The 12,349-nt window shown below is 43.1% G+C and overlaps 2 protein-coding genes across 3 annotated transcripts in view; one reads left to right on the forward strand and one right to left on the reverse strand.

The window, feature by feature from the left end:
* Window positions 1-12,349, forward strand: part of LTC4S (leukotriene C4 synthase) — a 48,590-nt gene that overhangs the window by 32,380 nt on the left and 3,861 nt on the right. The window lies entirely within an intron of this gene.
* MGAT4B (alpha-1,3-mannosyl-glycoprotein 4-beta-N-acetylglucosaminyltransferase B) overlaps window positions 1-12,349 on the reverse strand; it is a 119,118-nt gene that overhangs the window by 2,256 nt on the left and 104,513 nt on the right. Inside the window, exons 13-14 of one of the 2 annotated variants that reach the window (XM_054976064.1) lie at window positions 11,809-11,896; window positions 178-269 (exon numbers count right to left, since the gene is read on the reverse strand). In XM_054976064.1, coding sequence (XP_054832039.1) covers window positions 178-269; window positions 11,809-11,896 — 180 coding nt within the window. Of the gene's footprint in view, window positions 1-156; window positions 270-11,808; window positions 11,897-12,349 lie in introns of both variants that reach the window. The other variant, XM_054976063.1, reaches the window with a different exon arrangement.

Consider the following 12,349-nt stretch of genomic DNA (forward strand, 5'->3'; position numbering starts at 1 on the left):
TATATCTGTCATGGAGGTAACAGCACATCTAGGCAGAGAAAAGATTAAGCTCAAGGGTTCCTTCGGCCGTTAGCTTGCTTTCCCTGCAGAAATCTAGTGTGGGACCTGCTGCTATCAACATTCCTAAGAAGAAGCTCCTCCAGAAAAGAGTATTACTTCACTCAAGATGATCCATACAGGAGAGTCCGTCTGGATGGTCAGTCGTATTGCTTCCAGAGGTCCAAAGGAAGGGTCTACTTCTCCTTCAGCAATGCCTTTGGAAAAAGATCCTGAGGGAGGGGGAAAAGATAAGATTTCAGAGCCAAGCTCTGCCCTTTTCAGCAGCAAAACCCCTACTGTTGTCAGAAAAGCGTTTCCCTTGGTGAAATGATCCATTCCTCCAGGCAAGCTCCAGTATGTGCAGGCATACCTAGAAATGCTGCGCATTCTGATAACGGCTGGGAGCTTAAGGTGCTGTCCCATCAGTGAAGTGGCACTCCTCCAACAGAATGGCTTTTCCATCAGTAGAGGAGGGAAGGGAGATTCTTGCCAGTTCCCCCCTTCTGTTAGACTCTGTTTGTTCCCTACAGTGTTCCTTCAGGGCCACTGACATGCAGAAGCTGAATTTGGAGAGGGGCACGGAAAGGTGCAATAAGAAGGGGGAGATGGGGAAGTTGCCGTCCTTTAGTGTGACTCCATTTGGTCTGTGGAAAAGAGCAAGAGTCCAGTAGCACCTATAAGACGAACAAAATTAATGGTAAGGTGAGCTGTGGCTCACGAAAGCTCATACCCTACCACTAATTTTGTTAGTCTTATAGGTGTTACTGGACTCTTGCTCTTTTCCACTGCTACAGACAGACTAACATGGCTACCCATCTTGATCCATTTGGTCTGGTTAGGAGCTAAACCACTGTTGGCAATGCAGGTCTCAACTGGTCATTTTTATGACTCCAAGGCCACCATTTCCTTTTTCATGTTTGGAGGGGGCTATATTATAGTTCTCCTTTAATTTTAACTGTTTGCTGCTAGGCACATGCATTCTTTTTAGTTTACGTGCAGCACCCCACAATTTTTCACAACAATTTTTAAAAAGTACAGATTGTGAAGCTACACGAATGGATTTTCAAGGGATGAGTTTGCTTTCTTGCACATCATTGTCAAACTTGCTATAAATTACACTGTGCCACTATCATGTGTGTATCATCACTGAAACCATGTATGGCAAGCCCAGTACAACTACGATGTGGCAAATCTGACTACATGAAGCAGTTCCCTGTGTTAATTTGCAAAGTAAGGAGCATGACCTACTCTGCTGGCTCAGTGCTGCTTCTTACAGTGGAGACAGCCCAACATGTTTGTTCCTATTCCCCACCAAGTCAGCTAAAAGTAGAAACACTAAACTAGCCAAGTGGAATGATGTTGTCTATCTTAAAGTCTGGAGAACAGGCACAGTCCCAATGGTCCCAGGAAACCTAGGCATAAGCCCATGACGGGGGAAGACTGCTTTTGCTCTCAGTAATACTCTACGCCAAAAGTGACAGGGGAGTTCTAGAAACAACCAGCATTTAAAACCAATTAGGAACCTATACTAATACCACCACCACACACACAAACAAATGATTTAACAAGCTATGGTATAATATTTTATGCAGCAATGACACTACAAACTTAATATCCCAGGAAAGTCTATGTTGTTTAATTGCAAAGCTTATGTTTTCCAGTAGGCGGCACTGGTTGCCATTCCTTACATATAACAAGCACCAGCTACGATACTAAAGGGGAAGCCATTGAAGAAAATAGTTCCCTGAGCATTTTGGAAAAGCAGCAGAAACAAATGTTATATGAACAACAAAAGCGTGATCCTGTATTTTTTTTAATACTGGAAGCTCTGATGATGAAACCATCCAGGCCAAGGATTTTGGGGGTACAATATACCACCAAACATTAAAAATGACAACTAAAGGACAGAAGATTTACTCCCCAGCCTTTAACATTACAGTATTTGCAATACTCCCCCTCCCCCTGATTTGTCCATGATCATGATGTCTGGGGTCTGAGACACAGCCCCCAGCCTCGCCGGGAGAAAGCAAGGGGAGGCAGCCGGGAGGGGGCTTCCCTGCCACCCCAGCCAGCAGCCAGGGCCACAGCCTGCCCACCCCAGGGGAAAGGGGTGAAGGGCCAAAGCCCCAGAGGGCTAGAAGGGGCAGGCAGAGGCCAGCTAGTCCCACCCTCCAGGGGGAGGATAGGGGGCTGAGCAGAACAGAGGGGAAAGGCAAAGGCAGGAAGAATAGGGACCCAGCAGCAGCCCAAACAGAGCCCTTACCAGCCAAGGAGGAGAAGCAGCCACAGCAGCTCAGAGCCATGCCCCAGCCTCCACCTCAGCTTGAAGACAGCAACCTGGCTCAGGAGATGCTCGCAACCAAGCCCCTCCAGGTGGAGCTGCTGAAGGCATTCGGTGGGAAAAGCTGGGCAGCCAGCCAAGGGGCCACAGCTGGGCCTACCTTCAGTAATCAGCTCAGCCAGAGAAGCCTGGCAGCCAGCCAACATGACGCAGCTGTTGCTGATCCAGGCAGCCCAGCCAGCTACCCCAACTGCAGCAGCTTGAGACGGCTCAGGCCGATGCTGGGAGGCCGAGGAGGGGTGTGGCCTGGCAGGCAGGACCTGCAAGGAGGGCGGGGCGGTGAGAGAAGGCCCTATAAAGGTTGGCTGGGAAGAGCTCTGGGGTGGTGGATGTGAGTAAGGCTTGGAGGAGAGTTCTGGGAGGAGGAGATGATTGAGGACAGAGGGGGTGAGCAGGCCAGGTTGAGCAGGCCAGCAAGTGGGCTGAGAGGGAGTCTGGGTGATGTATACCACCCCTCCTTCCACAGAGCAGGGTCCTGCAGCATCCCTGGCACCCCTCTGACGTCAGGGCTGGCCCAGCCAGTGCCCCGCCCAGTGGCAGTGGTGGCAAGCCCTGACAAATGATACCTGTCACTTGAAGATTCCCAACAAGAGTTACATAAATGAAATGGCTTAACATTTGGGAGAGTTAACACGGGCTGTCTGGAGTCTTTTTAGCCTTGTGATCAATTTTCTAACTAAATAACAGTATCAGGCAACCTCTGCATACACACACGCACACACGCAAACCATGACTCTAGCCTGCCCCCTAAAAGTTGGCCTCAGCACTCTAAGGTAGGACTACTGGGGGAAAGGAAGAACATCAGTTTCTTCTAACACGATCTCATCATATAATAATTAGCATTAATATGGGTTTTCAAAACCCTTTGTATGCATTATCTTGTTGGAATCCTTACAACAACTCTTAAGTAGCTCAGTATTATAATTTCCTTATTACAGAAAGTGAAAAGATTATGAGAGAGGTTTCCTAAGGTAGAAGCAAAATTTGAACCTTATGTGTAGCTCAGCCTCCTAGCCCTATCGTTGAGAACTCGTGGTTAAGTAGCTATGCTGCGATACCACACTTTGCTAGTTCAATCTTACTACTGTCATGGAACACACCAGGTGGCCTTGAGTAAGCTACTCCTCTCAGTCCCAGCTCCATTGTAGGGGTAACAACACTGACTTTGTTCACTGCACTGAGTGGAGACCAATCTGTCCAGAAGAACGGTACACAAATGAACTGTAATTATTGTTTTTATTGTATCATTAAGCCATTGTGTTATACCATAAAGTATCATGCTACTCACTGTTCATAGCATAAGAGCAGGTTTTTACTAATTACTTTGCATTTTGGGACAGATAAAGTACAACATACATGTACACCATATAACTGGTATATCTAATTCTCAACATGGACAAATTGGTGGTTACTTGCATCCAGAGTCTAAAGCCATGAACAGATAAGACGGATCTCTCTGCAAACCTGGAAAAAGCCAAGGTTTACAGAAAAATCTGAAAATTTGGAAGCTTGCTTATTGACCTGGAGCTACTCTCAGCCTAATCTACCTGACAGGGCTGTTGTAAGGATAAAATAAAGAGATTGATGTAAGGTGCTTTGGATCCCCATTGTGAAGAAGGTAGGGTACAACTGAACTACATATATAAATATAGCTGAAGATGAGCAACTGATAAAAGGTAGTTTGATTGGTCAGTGGGAAGGAAGCAGGAAAAGTGGAGCAAGTATGGCAGCTGTCTGGAAGAGAAAAAGAGGAAATCATGTGGGAGGAGGAGGGATGATTCAGGGGAAAGTGAAGTGCTCCATGCCTAACCTGGCAGCTGGCATCATGCAACTGTGCCATAGTTCTCCCAGATAGAGGTTGCCTGAGGGAGGGCAGAAGAGAAAGCAGAAAACAGGGTGAGGTGCAAGTAAAGGCAGGTAGGCTGGTGGGTGCATGGAAGGACAGAGAAAGGAGAAAATAGAGACTATGGGGACTTCCACGGAAGGGAAAGAGAAAATAGTGGCAAAATAGTAAAGAGTCCAGTAGCACCTTTAAGACTAATCAACTTTATTTCGAGAGCCACAGCTCTCTTCATCAGAGACTAAGAGAGCTGCATCTAACAAAGAGAGCTGTGGCTCTTGAAAGTTTATGCTACAATACAGTTGGTTAGTCTTAAATGTTCTACTGGACTCTTTACTATTTTGCAACTACAGACTAACACGGCTAATTCCGCCAGAAAATAGTGGGGTAGGGAAAACGAGAAGCCCCTCTGCAAGTCCTTGCAGGTCCACCTGCTTGTCAATACAGCTAATTCTCAATGTTGCCCAATCTGTGGATACCTAAATCTGGAGACTGGAGCCATAAACATACAAGAACGATTTTTCTATAAACCTGAAAAAAGCCCCAGGTTTGCAGAAAATCTAAATTCTTTTTTTTAAAAAAAATAATATAAATAATACCTGTAGCTTTAAGAAATGAATGACCTCTGCAGTGGTCATTGTGGGGGTTGCTAGGCAGCCACAACACTATTTCCAGCCTTCTAGTTTTGATTTCTGTCCATAAAAGGTAGGGAGAGGGCCCTTTACTGGGCTGTTTTGGCCTTTAAGGGAGGACTTGTCTGTGGAAGGCAATGGCAAACCACCATGTAACAAAAGTCTGCCAAGAAAACTTCATGATGTGATGTCCCCCCATGGGTCAGTAATGACTCGGTGCTTGCACAGGGGACTTTTTTTACCTTTTTTACCTGTCAGAGCCATGCCTGGCAGCAACGTCTGGGCAATCTTATATCATATGACTTACATGACACCCAGGACTGGCTGCTAGCAACTGTTCAACAGCAGTGACTCCACAAAGGCAGAGTGGTGTAGTGGTTACAGTTTTAAACTACAATCTGTGGAAGCTCACTGGATGACTGTTTACCAATTACCCATGCTCAGCCTAAGCTACCTCACAGGGTTGTTGTGAGGATAAATAGAGAAGAATGAGGTAAGCAGTTTCGGTATCCATTGAGAAGGATGTTGGGATATAAATAAATAATAAATATAGCTGAAGATAGAGAGCAGATAAAGATAGTTTTGGTGGGTGAGTGGATGGGAAAGAAGGAAGCAGGGATGGAAAGAGGAAATAGTGTGGGGAGGGGGGTACAGGGGAAACTGAGGTGCCCTTTGTACATCCTTGTAGGTTTCACACCGCGTAACTGGGCCTGGTCTGGTGGAAAGAACAAAGCAACTTAGCCAAACTGGCTGCTGACACCGTATAACTAGGTCATAGTTTTTCCAGACAGCCAGGGGAGTGGCCAGGGGCGGGGGGAGGGCAGGGTCGATAAAGGTAGGTAGGCTGGTGTGTAGGAAGGAGAGAAGAAAGTGGGAAGAAGCTACGAAGGCTGCCAGAGAGAAAATAGCGAGGTAGGGGATTTTGGAAAAATGTTCCCTGTAAGTTCTTGCGAGTTCCCTACTTCCTATACACCATCCACTTGGGCCATATAGCCCAAGTTTCTCTACTCTGCATAGCAGCAGTGCTCTCGAGCATTTCTCAGTCCTAATTCCTGAGACCGTTTACTTAGCAATGCTGCAGCTTGAATCTAGGATCTTTAGCATGCAAAGCATGTGCTCTTCCAATGAATTACATTTACTCTGTTACCTGTGAAGTATGTATAAACAACCACATTTTCTTTGAAAATACCCAGAGGTTCCTGATATATCCTGTAATTGTCCCACTAATTTAATAAATAACTGAGAGATACTTGGAAGTGAAAACTGTGAAAGGAAAATAAGCACTAGGGCTGGTGTTATTTTCATTCATTCATAACTGACTTCTAATTGGGGATGAGTAGTAAAGTGGTCAAGTGTATAGATGACACAAATGATTCAAGATGATGAAACTTGAAGGGTTCTAAGAATGCCACTCATATAGTCTATACAAAATGGATGAGTGAGCAACAATATGGCAAATGAGGTAGAAAGTAAATATAGAAAATGATACATACTAGGGCAAAAACCTTTCTGATTTTACATCATATGATTATGGGGTCTGAAATGGTAGTGACTGACCATGAAGTAGGCCACAAGGTCATAGTGAACAGTTCAATGAAAACATTGATTCAGTGGGTGGCAGCACCGAAAGAAACAAATTCTGTGATCCGGATTAAGGAAGCAACCTGAAAAAAATGACACACAAACACAAAACTCCAGCCAGTATCATAATGCCCTTCAGGGGATCTGGGGTGATCTCAGTAGTGATAAAAAGAGCCTTAACAGATGCAGGAAAAAGATAACCAAAATGATCTAAGGGTTGGAGTACCTTCCCTACAAGAAAGGGCTAGAGTGTGAGGCTTTGCAGTTTTAGAAGAAATGAAGATGATCAAGGCTGGAGGAGGGAGGGGCGGGGCATGACAGAGATTTATAAAATTATACATGCTGTGGGGAAAGTGAATCTAGAGGACTTTTCTCTCTTGCCCAAAATATAGGGCATATGTGACTTTTAAAAAGGAACTACACAAACCCACAGAGGATAGGTCCATCCATGGCTAATGTCGGGAACAAACAGCCAGTTTGGTGTAGTGGTTAACAGCGGTGGGACTCTAATCTGGACAACTAGTTTTGATTCCCCACTCCTCTGCTTGAAGCCAGCTGGGTGACCTTGGGTCAGTTGCAGCTCTTCCAGAGCTTTCTCAGCCCCACCCACCTCATAGGGTGATTGTTGTTGTGGGGATAATAATGATATACTTTGTAAACCACTCTGAATGGATGTTAAGTGGTATATTTATTTATTTGATTTCTATTCCACTCTACCTGCAAGCGGGCTCAGAGTGGATCACAACATTTTAAAATAGACAATAGAATAAAATGTACAATACAATAAACAGATACAATAAACAGAATAAAATTTAGCAGCAATCTGAGCATTAAAACACATCAATTATAAACAGCCATGCACATTTTGCCCTACCTGTTAAACTATTCATTACCATCATCATTATCCCTCTCACTACCAACTGCTGGCAGGCAACATGACACGGGGGACTTTCCTCTGAGCCATTGCCTCTAGGTCTTCCAGGAACATCTGGTTGGCCACTGTGGGAAACTGAAGGCTGGACCACTGGTTTGATTCAACCAGGCTTTTACAGTCTTATGACCAAGCCTCCACATTCATGCATGTTATGGGAAATGTAGCTTTATATATGCACATAGCTTCCGAACTCATACAGGAGTATTTTGTCCTTGTACCTATACTACAGCGTAAATGAGAAGTTATCCTGGTGGTGGAGGAAAGTGCCCTCAAGTCATAGCAGGCTTACGGCACCCCCTGGTGGAATTTTCAAAGCAAGAGATTAACAGAGGTGGTTTGCCACTGCCTGCCTCCACAACCCTGATGTTCCTTGGAGGTCTCCCATCCAATTACTAACCATGGATTACCCAGCATAGCTTCTGAGATCGGACAAGATTGGGGTTGCCTGGGCTATTAAGGTCAGGGTAGAAGCTATCCTACATCATAGAAAATCAATCACCCTACTGTTTTTTCTCCTTCCCTTCCAAGTGATTACTATGTGTTAATGTGATCCTAGTAACTTGGAAGAATCGTGCCCTCAGAAATCTAAGCATTCAGATTCAGGTATACTCCATCTTGAAACTAACTGGCTTTCAGCCAATTAAAATTAAGTCTGAGTAAATTCCTCTGAGAAGCTGTTAACTTACAGTGAACCAAAGAGTTCAGAAAGACCACTGGAGTACATTTTTGGAAGAGCTGTTAACCACAGAAATGACAATAAGGGTTTGACAACAATTCATATAACTATCAAGGCACCATGTTCTGTACATAAGATTTGTTTTTACTTTCCAGTGCATAAACATCTAGCTTCCATATACCAGCTTACAGACAGGTGCCTTGTAAAGAGTTCTTTTAATAACAACATTTGATTTATATACTGCCCCTCAGGACAACTTAATTTCACTCAGAGTGGGTTACAAAGTATGTTATTATCCCCACAACAATCACCCCGTGAAGTGGATGGGGCTGAGAAAGCTCTAGAAGACCTGTGACTGACCTAGGTCATCCAGCTGGCTTCAAGTGGAGAAGTGGGGAATCAAACCCAGTTCTTCAGATTGATAACCCAACAGTATCTTCTACTGGAGATACTGAAACAGAGAGCTCAATTTTACAGAATATAATTCTGGGATGATGAAATATTACTTAGAACAAAAGAATACAAGGTTTTTTTTCAATTGTCAAGTATATCTTAAATTATTTTATGGCTAAAGTAGTTTGAAATTAAGAGGTTGATATTTAGACAGATGTTAAAATCATCTAACTGATTTTTACAAGTATTTTTTCTGAAATGGAAGAGAGATGGACTGTAGAGGAAGCCTGGGAAAGATTAAAATCTTGATATTGTATGCAGATACAGTGAAATGATGAATAAAAAACCAGTAAATTGTCATGAGCATCTTTGGGGAGCTGCTACTCATACCAATCCTATTTCTCAGAATCAATGTCACATGTAACTGAATTATACAGAACTTGAGAAGAACTTTGTTAACTATGGTGTTCAAAAGAAAGGCATCCTTAAAGATACTTTCATTAAAACAAGTATCTGAAGGTTTCCATAATCAACAGGGATGCCTGAGCATGGGAAAAGCATGAGAAAGCTGGGGATCAAGCTGACACAATCAACCCTGAGAAATGAGAAAGTCAGATAAAGCATAAGCACAACCTCCTTGAGAAGCCAAGTCAAGTGATATCAGAAGAGACATAAGGCAAATGTTTTGGGCACCACTAGGGATGTTTTGAGAACATGGATTTTTGTTTCCTTGAGAAAGAGATTGAGTGTTACAGTAAACAAAAAACAATGTCTATACCTCTGTTCACAGCCCAATCATGAACTTATTAAAAGACAGAGGGTGGGTTAGTGTACTTGGGTTGAAGACCCTTACAGGTTATCCTGAGCCTCTGATAGGTAGTTAGGGGTTACAATAATTTATGAAGCTTACATTTTAAATTAGAATGGGCATGAAGGTGTTTGTGAAGGCTAAAACTAGGATGGCATAGGTTCAAATCCAATGCATTATTCATATAACCATTTGCTTTTATTCATGTGCAGCTTCTGTTCTAATTGCTTTGTTTGCAATGCATTCAGTTCCCTTCTCCACTATCTCTTTTTAGTTACAGCATGGATGTTCACAACTAGTCCAGTGTTTGCCTACTAGAGCAACAGAAGAGAACTTTCTTTACACTGTACTGCCTTTTTTCATCTTTGACATCTACAGAATCCATCTTTTTCCTATCTGCTAGAACTGTCATACAATTCCTTTTTCTACTAGACTACTACTACTTCCGTCTTTGTCAATTCCTCTGCAGTTTTTTCCTGCTGTGTCTCAGCTAGAAATAACTTTACTGCTCCCCACCCCCTGCTCATGTTCCCACCCTTCTCAAATCCACACTAACAGCCACTTGCTTCCCATGTCGAATTCAAGCTTCTAGTCCTTACAGTTAATCAGCCTTCTCCCCTGTGCTAGAAACAGTCCCAGGGTGATGTTATCTGGTCTGTTAAGGAAATCCACAAAGGAGCATGTGGGTTTCCCCAGTGAGTAAAATGGCAGACTCCTAGAATCATTGTATTTGCAAGCCATTTACTGGCCAACTCTCAGAAAATGTTTTTGGAATGCAATTATACACAGGAAGCAACTCCAAAAAATTAGGAGGATTAGCAAACAACTTCTGCCACAGATGAGCACTACTCTAATCTTATACACATCATATAGGAGAAAGCCCCATTGATTTCATAAACAAGGTTGCATAATCAAGGCTGCGACCTAAAAAAATAGGTTCTGGGTTAAATTTGTGAGTACAGCAGAAGGCCCCTAGTTAACTATGACAGACAGGCTGGAGTAGTGGTTAAAGTAACGGGCTAAGATTGGGACACCCAGGTTCAAATTCCCACTCTGCCGTGAACTTGGGGCATTTACTCTCTCTCAGCCTAACCTGCCCCACTGGGTTGTTGTGAAGGAAAAATGGAGGCAGAGACACCAATGAATCCCACCGTGAGCTTCCTGGAGGAAGGCAGAATAAAAATGTGTACCTGCCCATAAGCCAATATATGGAAGCTAGTTTATGCACGGAAAGTACAAAATATAGTGTCTTGATTGTTCATTTATAGTCCACCTTTCTCAATGAGATCCAATGCAGATTACACAGTGCAAGTGAAATACAATATAATCAACAGCTAGGACGTTCAATAAGCAAAGTTCAATAAGGAACCACAGACAGGGCATTCAGTCAACAGATGAAGCCCTTATTGTTATTTCTGTGGTTAACGGCTCTTCCAAAAATGTACTTCAGTGGTCTTGCTGAACTCTTTGGTTCACTCTAAATTAACAGCTTCTCAAAGGAATTTACTCAGACTTAATTGTAACTAAAATCCAGTTAGTTTCAAGATGGAATACACCTGGATCTGAATGCTTTAGACTTTTGAGGATACGATTCTTCCAATTTACTAGGATCACAACGCACAGTAATCACTTGGATGTGAAAGGAGAAAAAACAGTAGGGTGATTGATTTCCTGTGATGTAGGATAGCTTTTCACTTACATTATGTATAGATCAAGATGGATAGCTGTGTTAGTCTGTCTGTAGCAGTAGAAAAGAGTAAGAAGAATTCAGTAGCACCTATAAGATTAACAAAAGCTTATACCCTAACACAAATGTTGTTAGTCTTATAGGTGCTATTGGACTCTTGCTCTTTTCTACTGCTATAGACAGACTAACACAGCTACCCATCTTGATCTATCTCCATGGAAGGCACCACGATTAGCTGTACAGAATGGAAATCCACCAACCTTGTGAAGAAACAGGTACAAACAAGCGTTATCTTTCTTACCAAATGCAGAAGACTGAATATTATACCAAAGGGACTGAGAATAAAAAACCCCTCTGCAATTCACTTACCCCACAAACTATGGTGAGAGTTTGTGTCATACATTCTCCAAGAAGCTACTGAAACATTTTGTATAGGTGCAAAAGCAAAATACCCAAGTGTGAGTTGGGAAGGCCATATATCAAGTTACATCTACGTGATTTTTACAAGTGAGCTATGAGAGTTTTAAGCAAACTGCCCTTTGTTTCGTTCAGGCCTGTCCAATCTCTACAGCAGCAATATTTCTGATTGCATGTCGTTAAATGAGAACGTCTGCTTGTATGGAATCTTCCAATGATTAAGTCACTGGGAGTTTTATTCCTTGGGAAAAAAGATAAATGTTGTCTAAAAGTGAATAACTCATTTCAGAGCAAGCTGGGGAAAAATCTAACCCAACCCATGCAGGATATGCATGCCTCTAACCTGTAAGCCTCTCCCCCGCCCCCCACTTTCTGTGTTATTTTGTTATCGGAACAGCAACAGGCATAGTGCATTATCCACAACCAGCAGGCTACAGTTTGCCTTGAACCAGCAATTTACCTATCTGTATGTAGCCATCGGATGTCCTGTGGTACTTGAATGCTGTCCCTCTTCCCTCCTGCAGGGCTTCCTTATCTGACTGGAGACTCTGCGCACAGAAACAGACAATCTTTGCAAAAAGCCAGCAACGAAGATTTAGGCAGCCTGCTGTGGGTACAGCGTGAACCACTATGAGCATAAAGCACCGGGCAATGTTTGTTTTCAGAGACAGAACATTACTCTTGCTAGAAGACCTTCTCTATGTCTTTCAAGGGCCCGTAAAAGTCTGTTGAATATCTAGGGGGTAACAGAGCCTGAAGTGCCTTTTACTGCCACAAATTCTGTACTTTATATGGGAAAATGACTAAGCAGACTTTCTTTTGAGGTTTTGGGATAATGTCTCAAGGGTAAGTAAGCATCTGGTTTCAGTCTGTGTGGCAGCTTTCTCATACAGTCTCATTGCCAAGTCCATAATTCCACAAAGATACTTATAAAAAGATCCAACTACACAGTAATGACAGACTGGATTATAATCTCCTAGGAACGTGTCAGGCCTTCATGT

This window comes from Eublepharis macularius, chromosome 4, assembly GCF_028583425.1.
Source record: "Eublepharis macularius isolate TG4126 chromosome 4, MPM_Emac_v1.0, whole genome shotgun sequence".
Classification (NCBI taxonomy): Eukaryota; Metazoa; Chordata; class Lepidosauria; order Squamata; family Eublepharidae; genus Eublepharis; species Eublepharis macularius.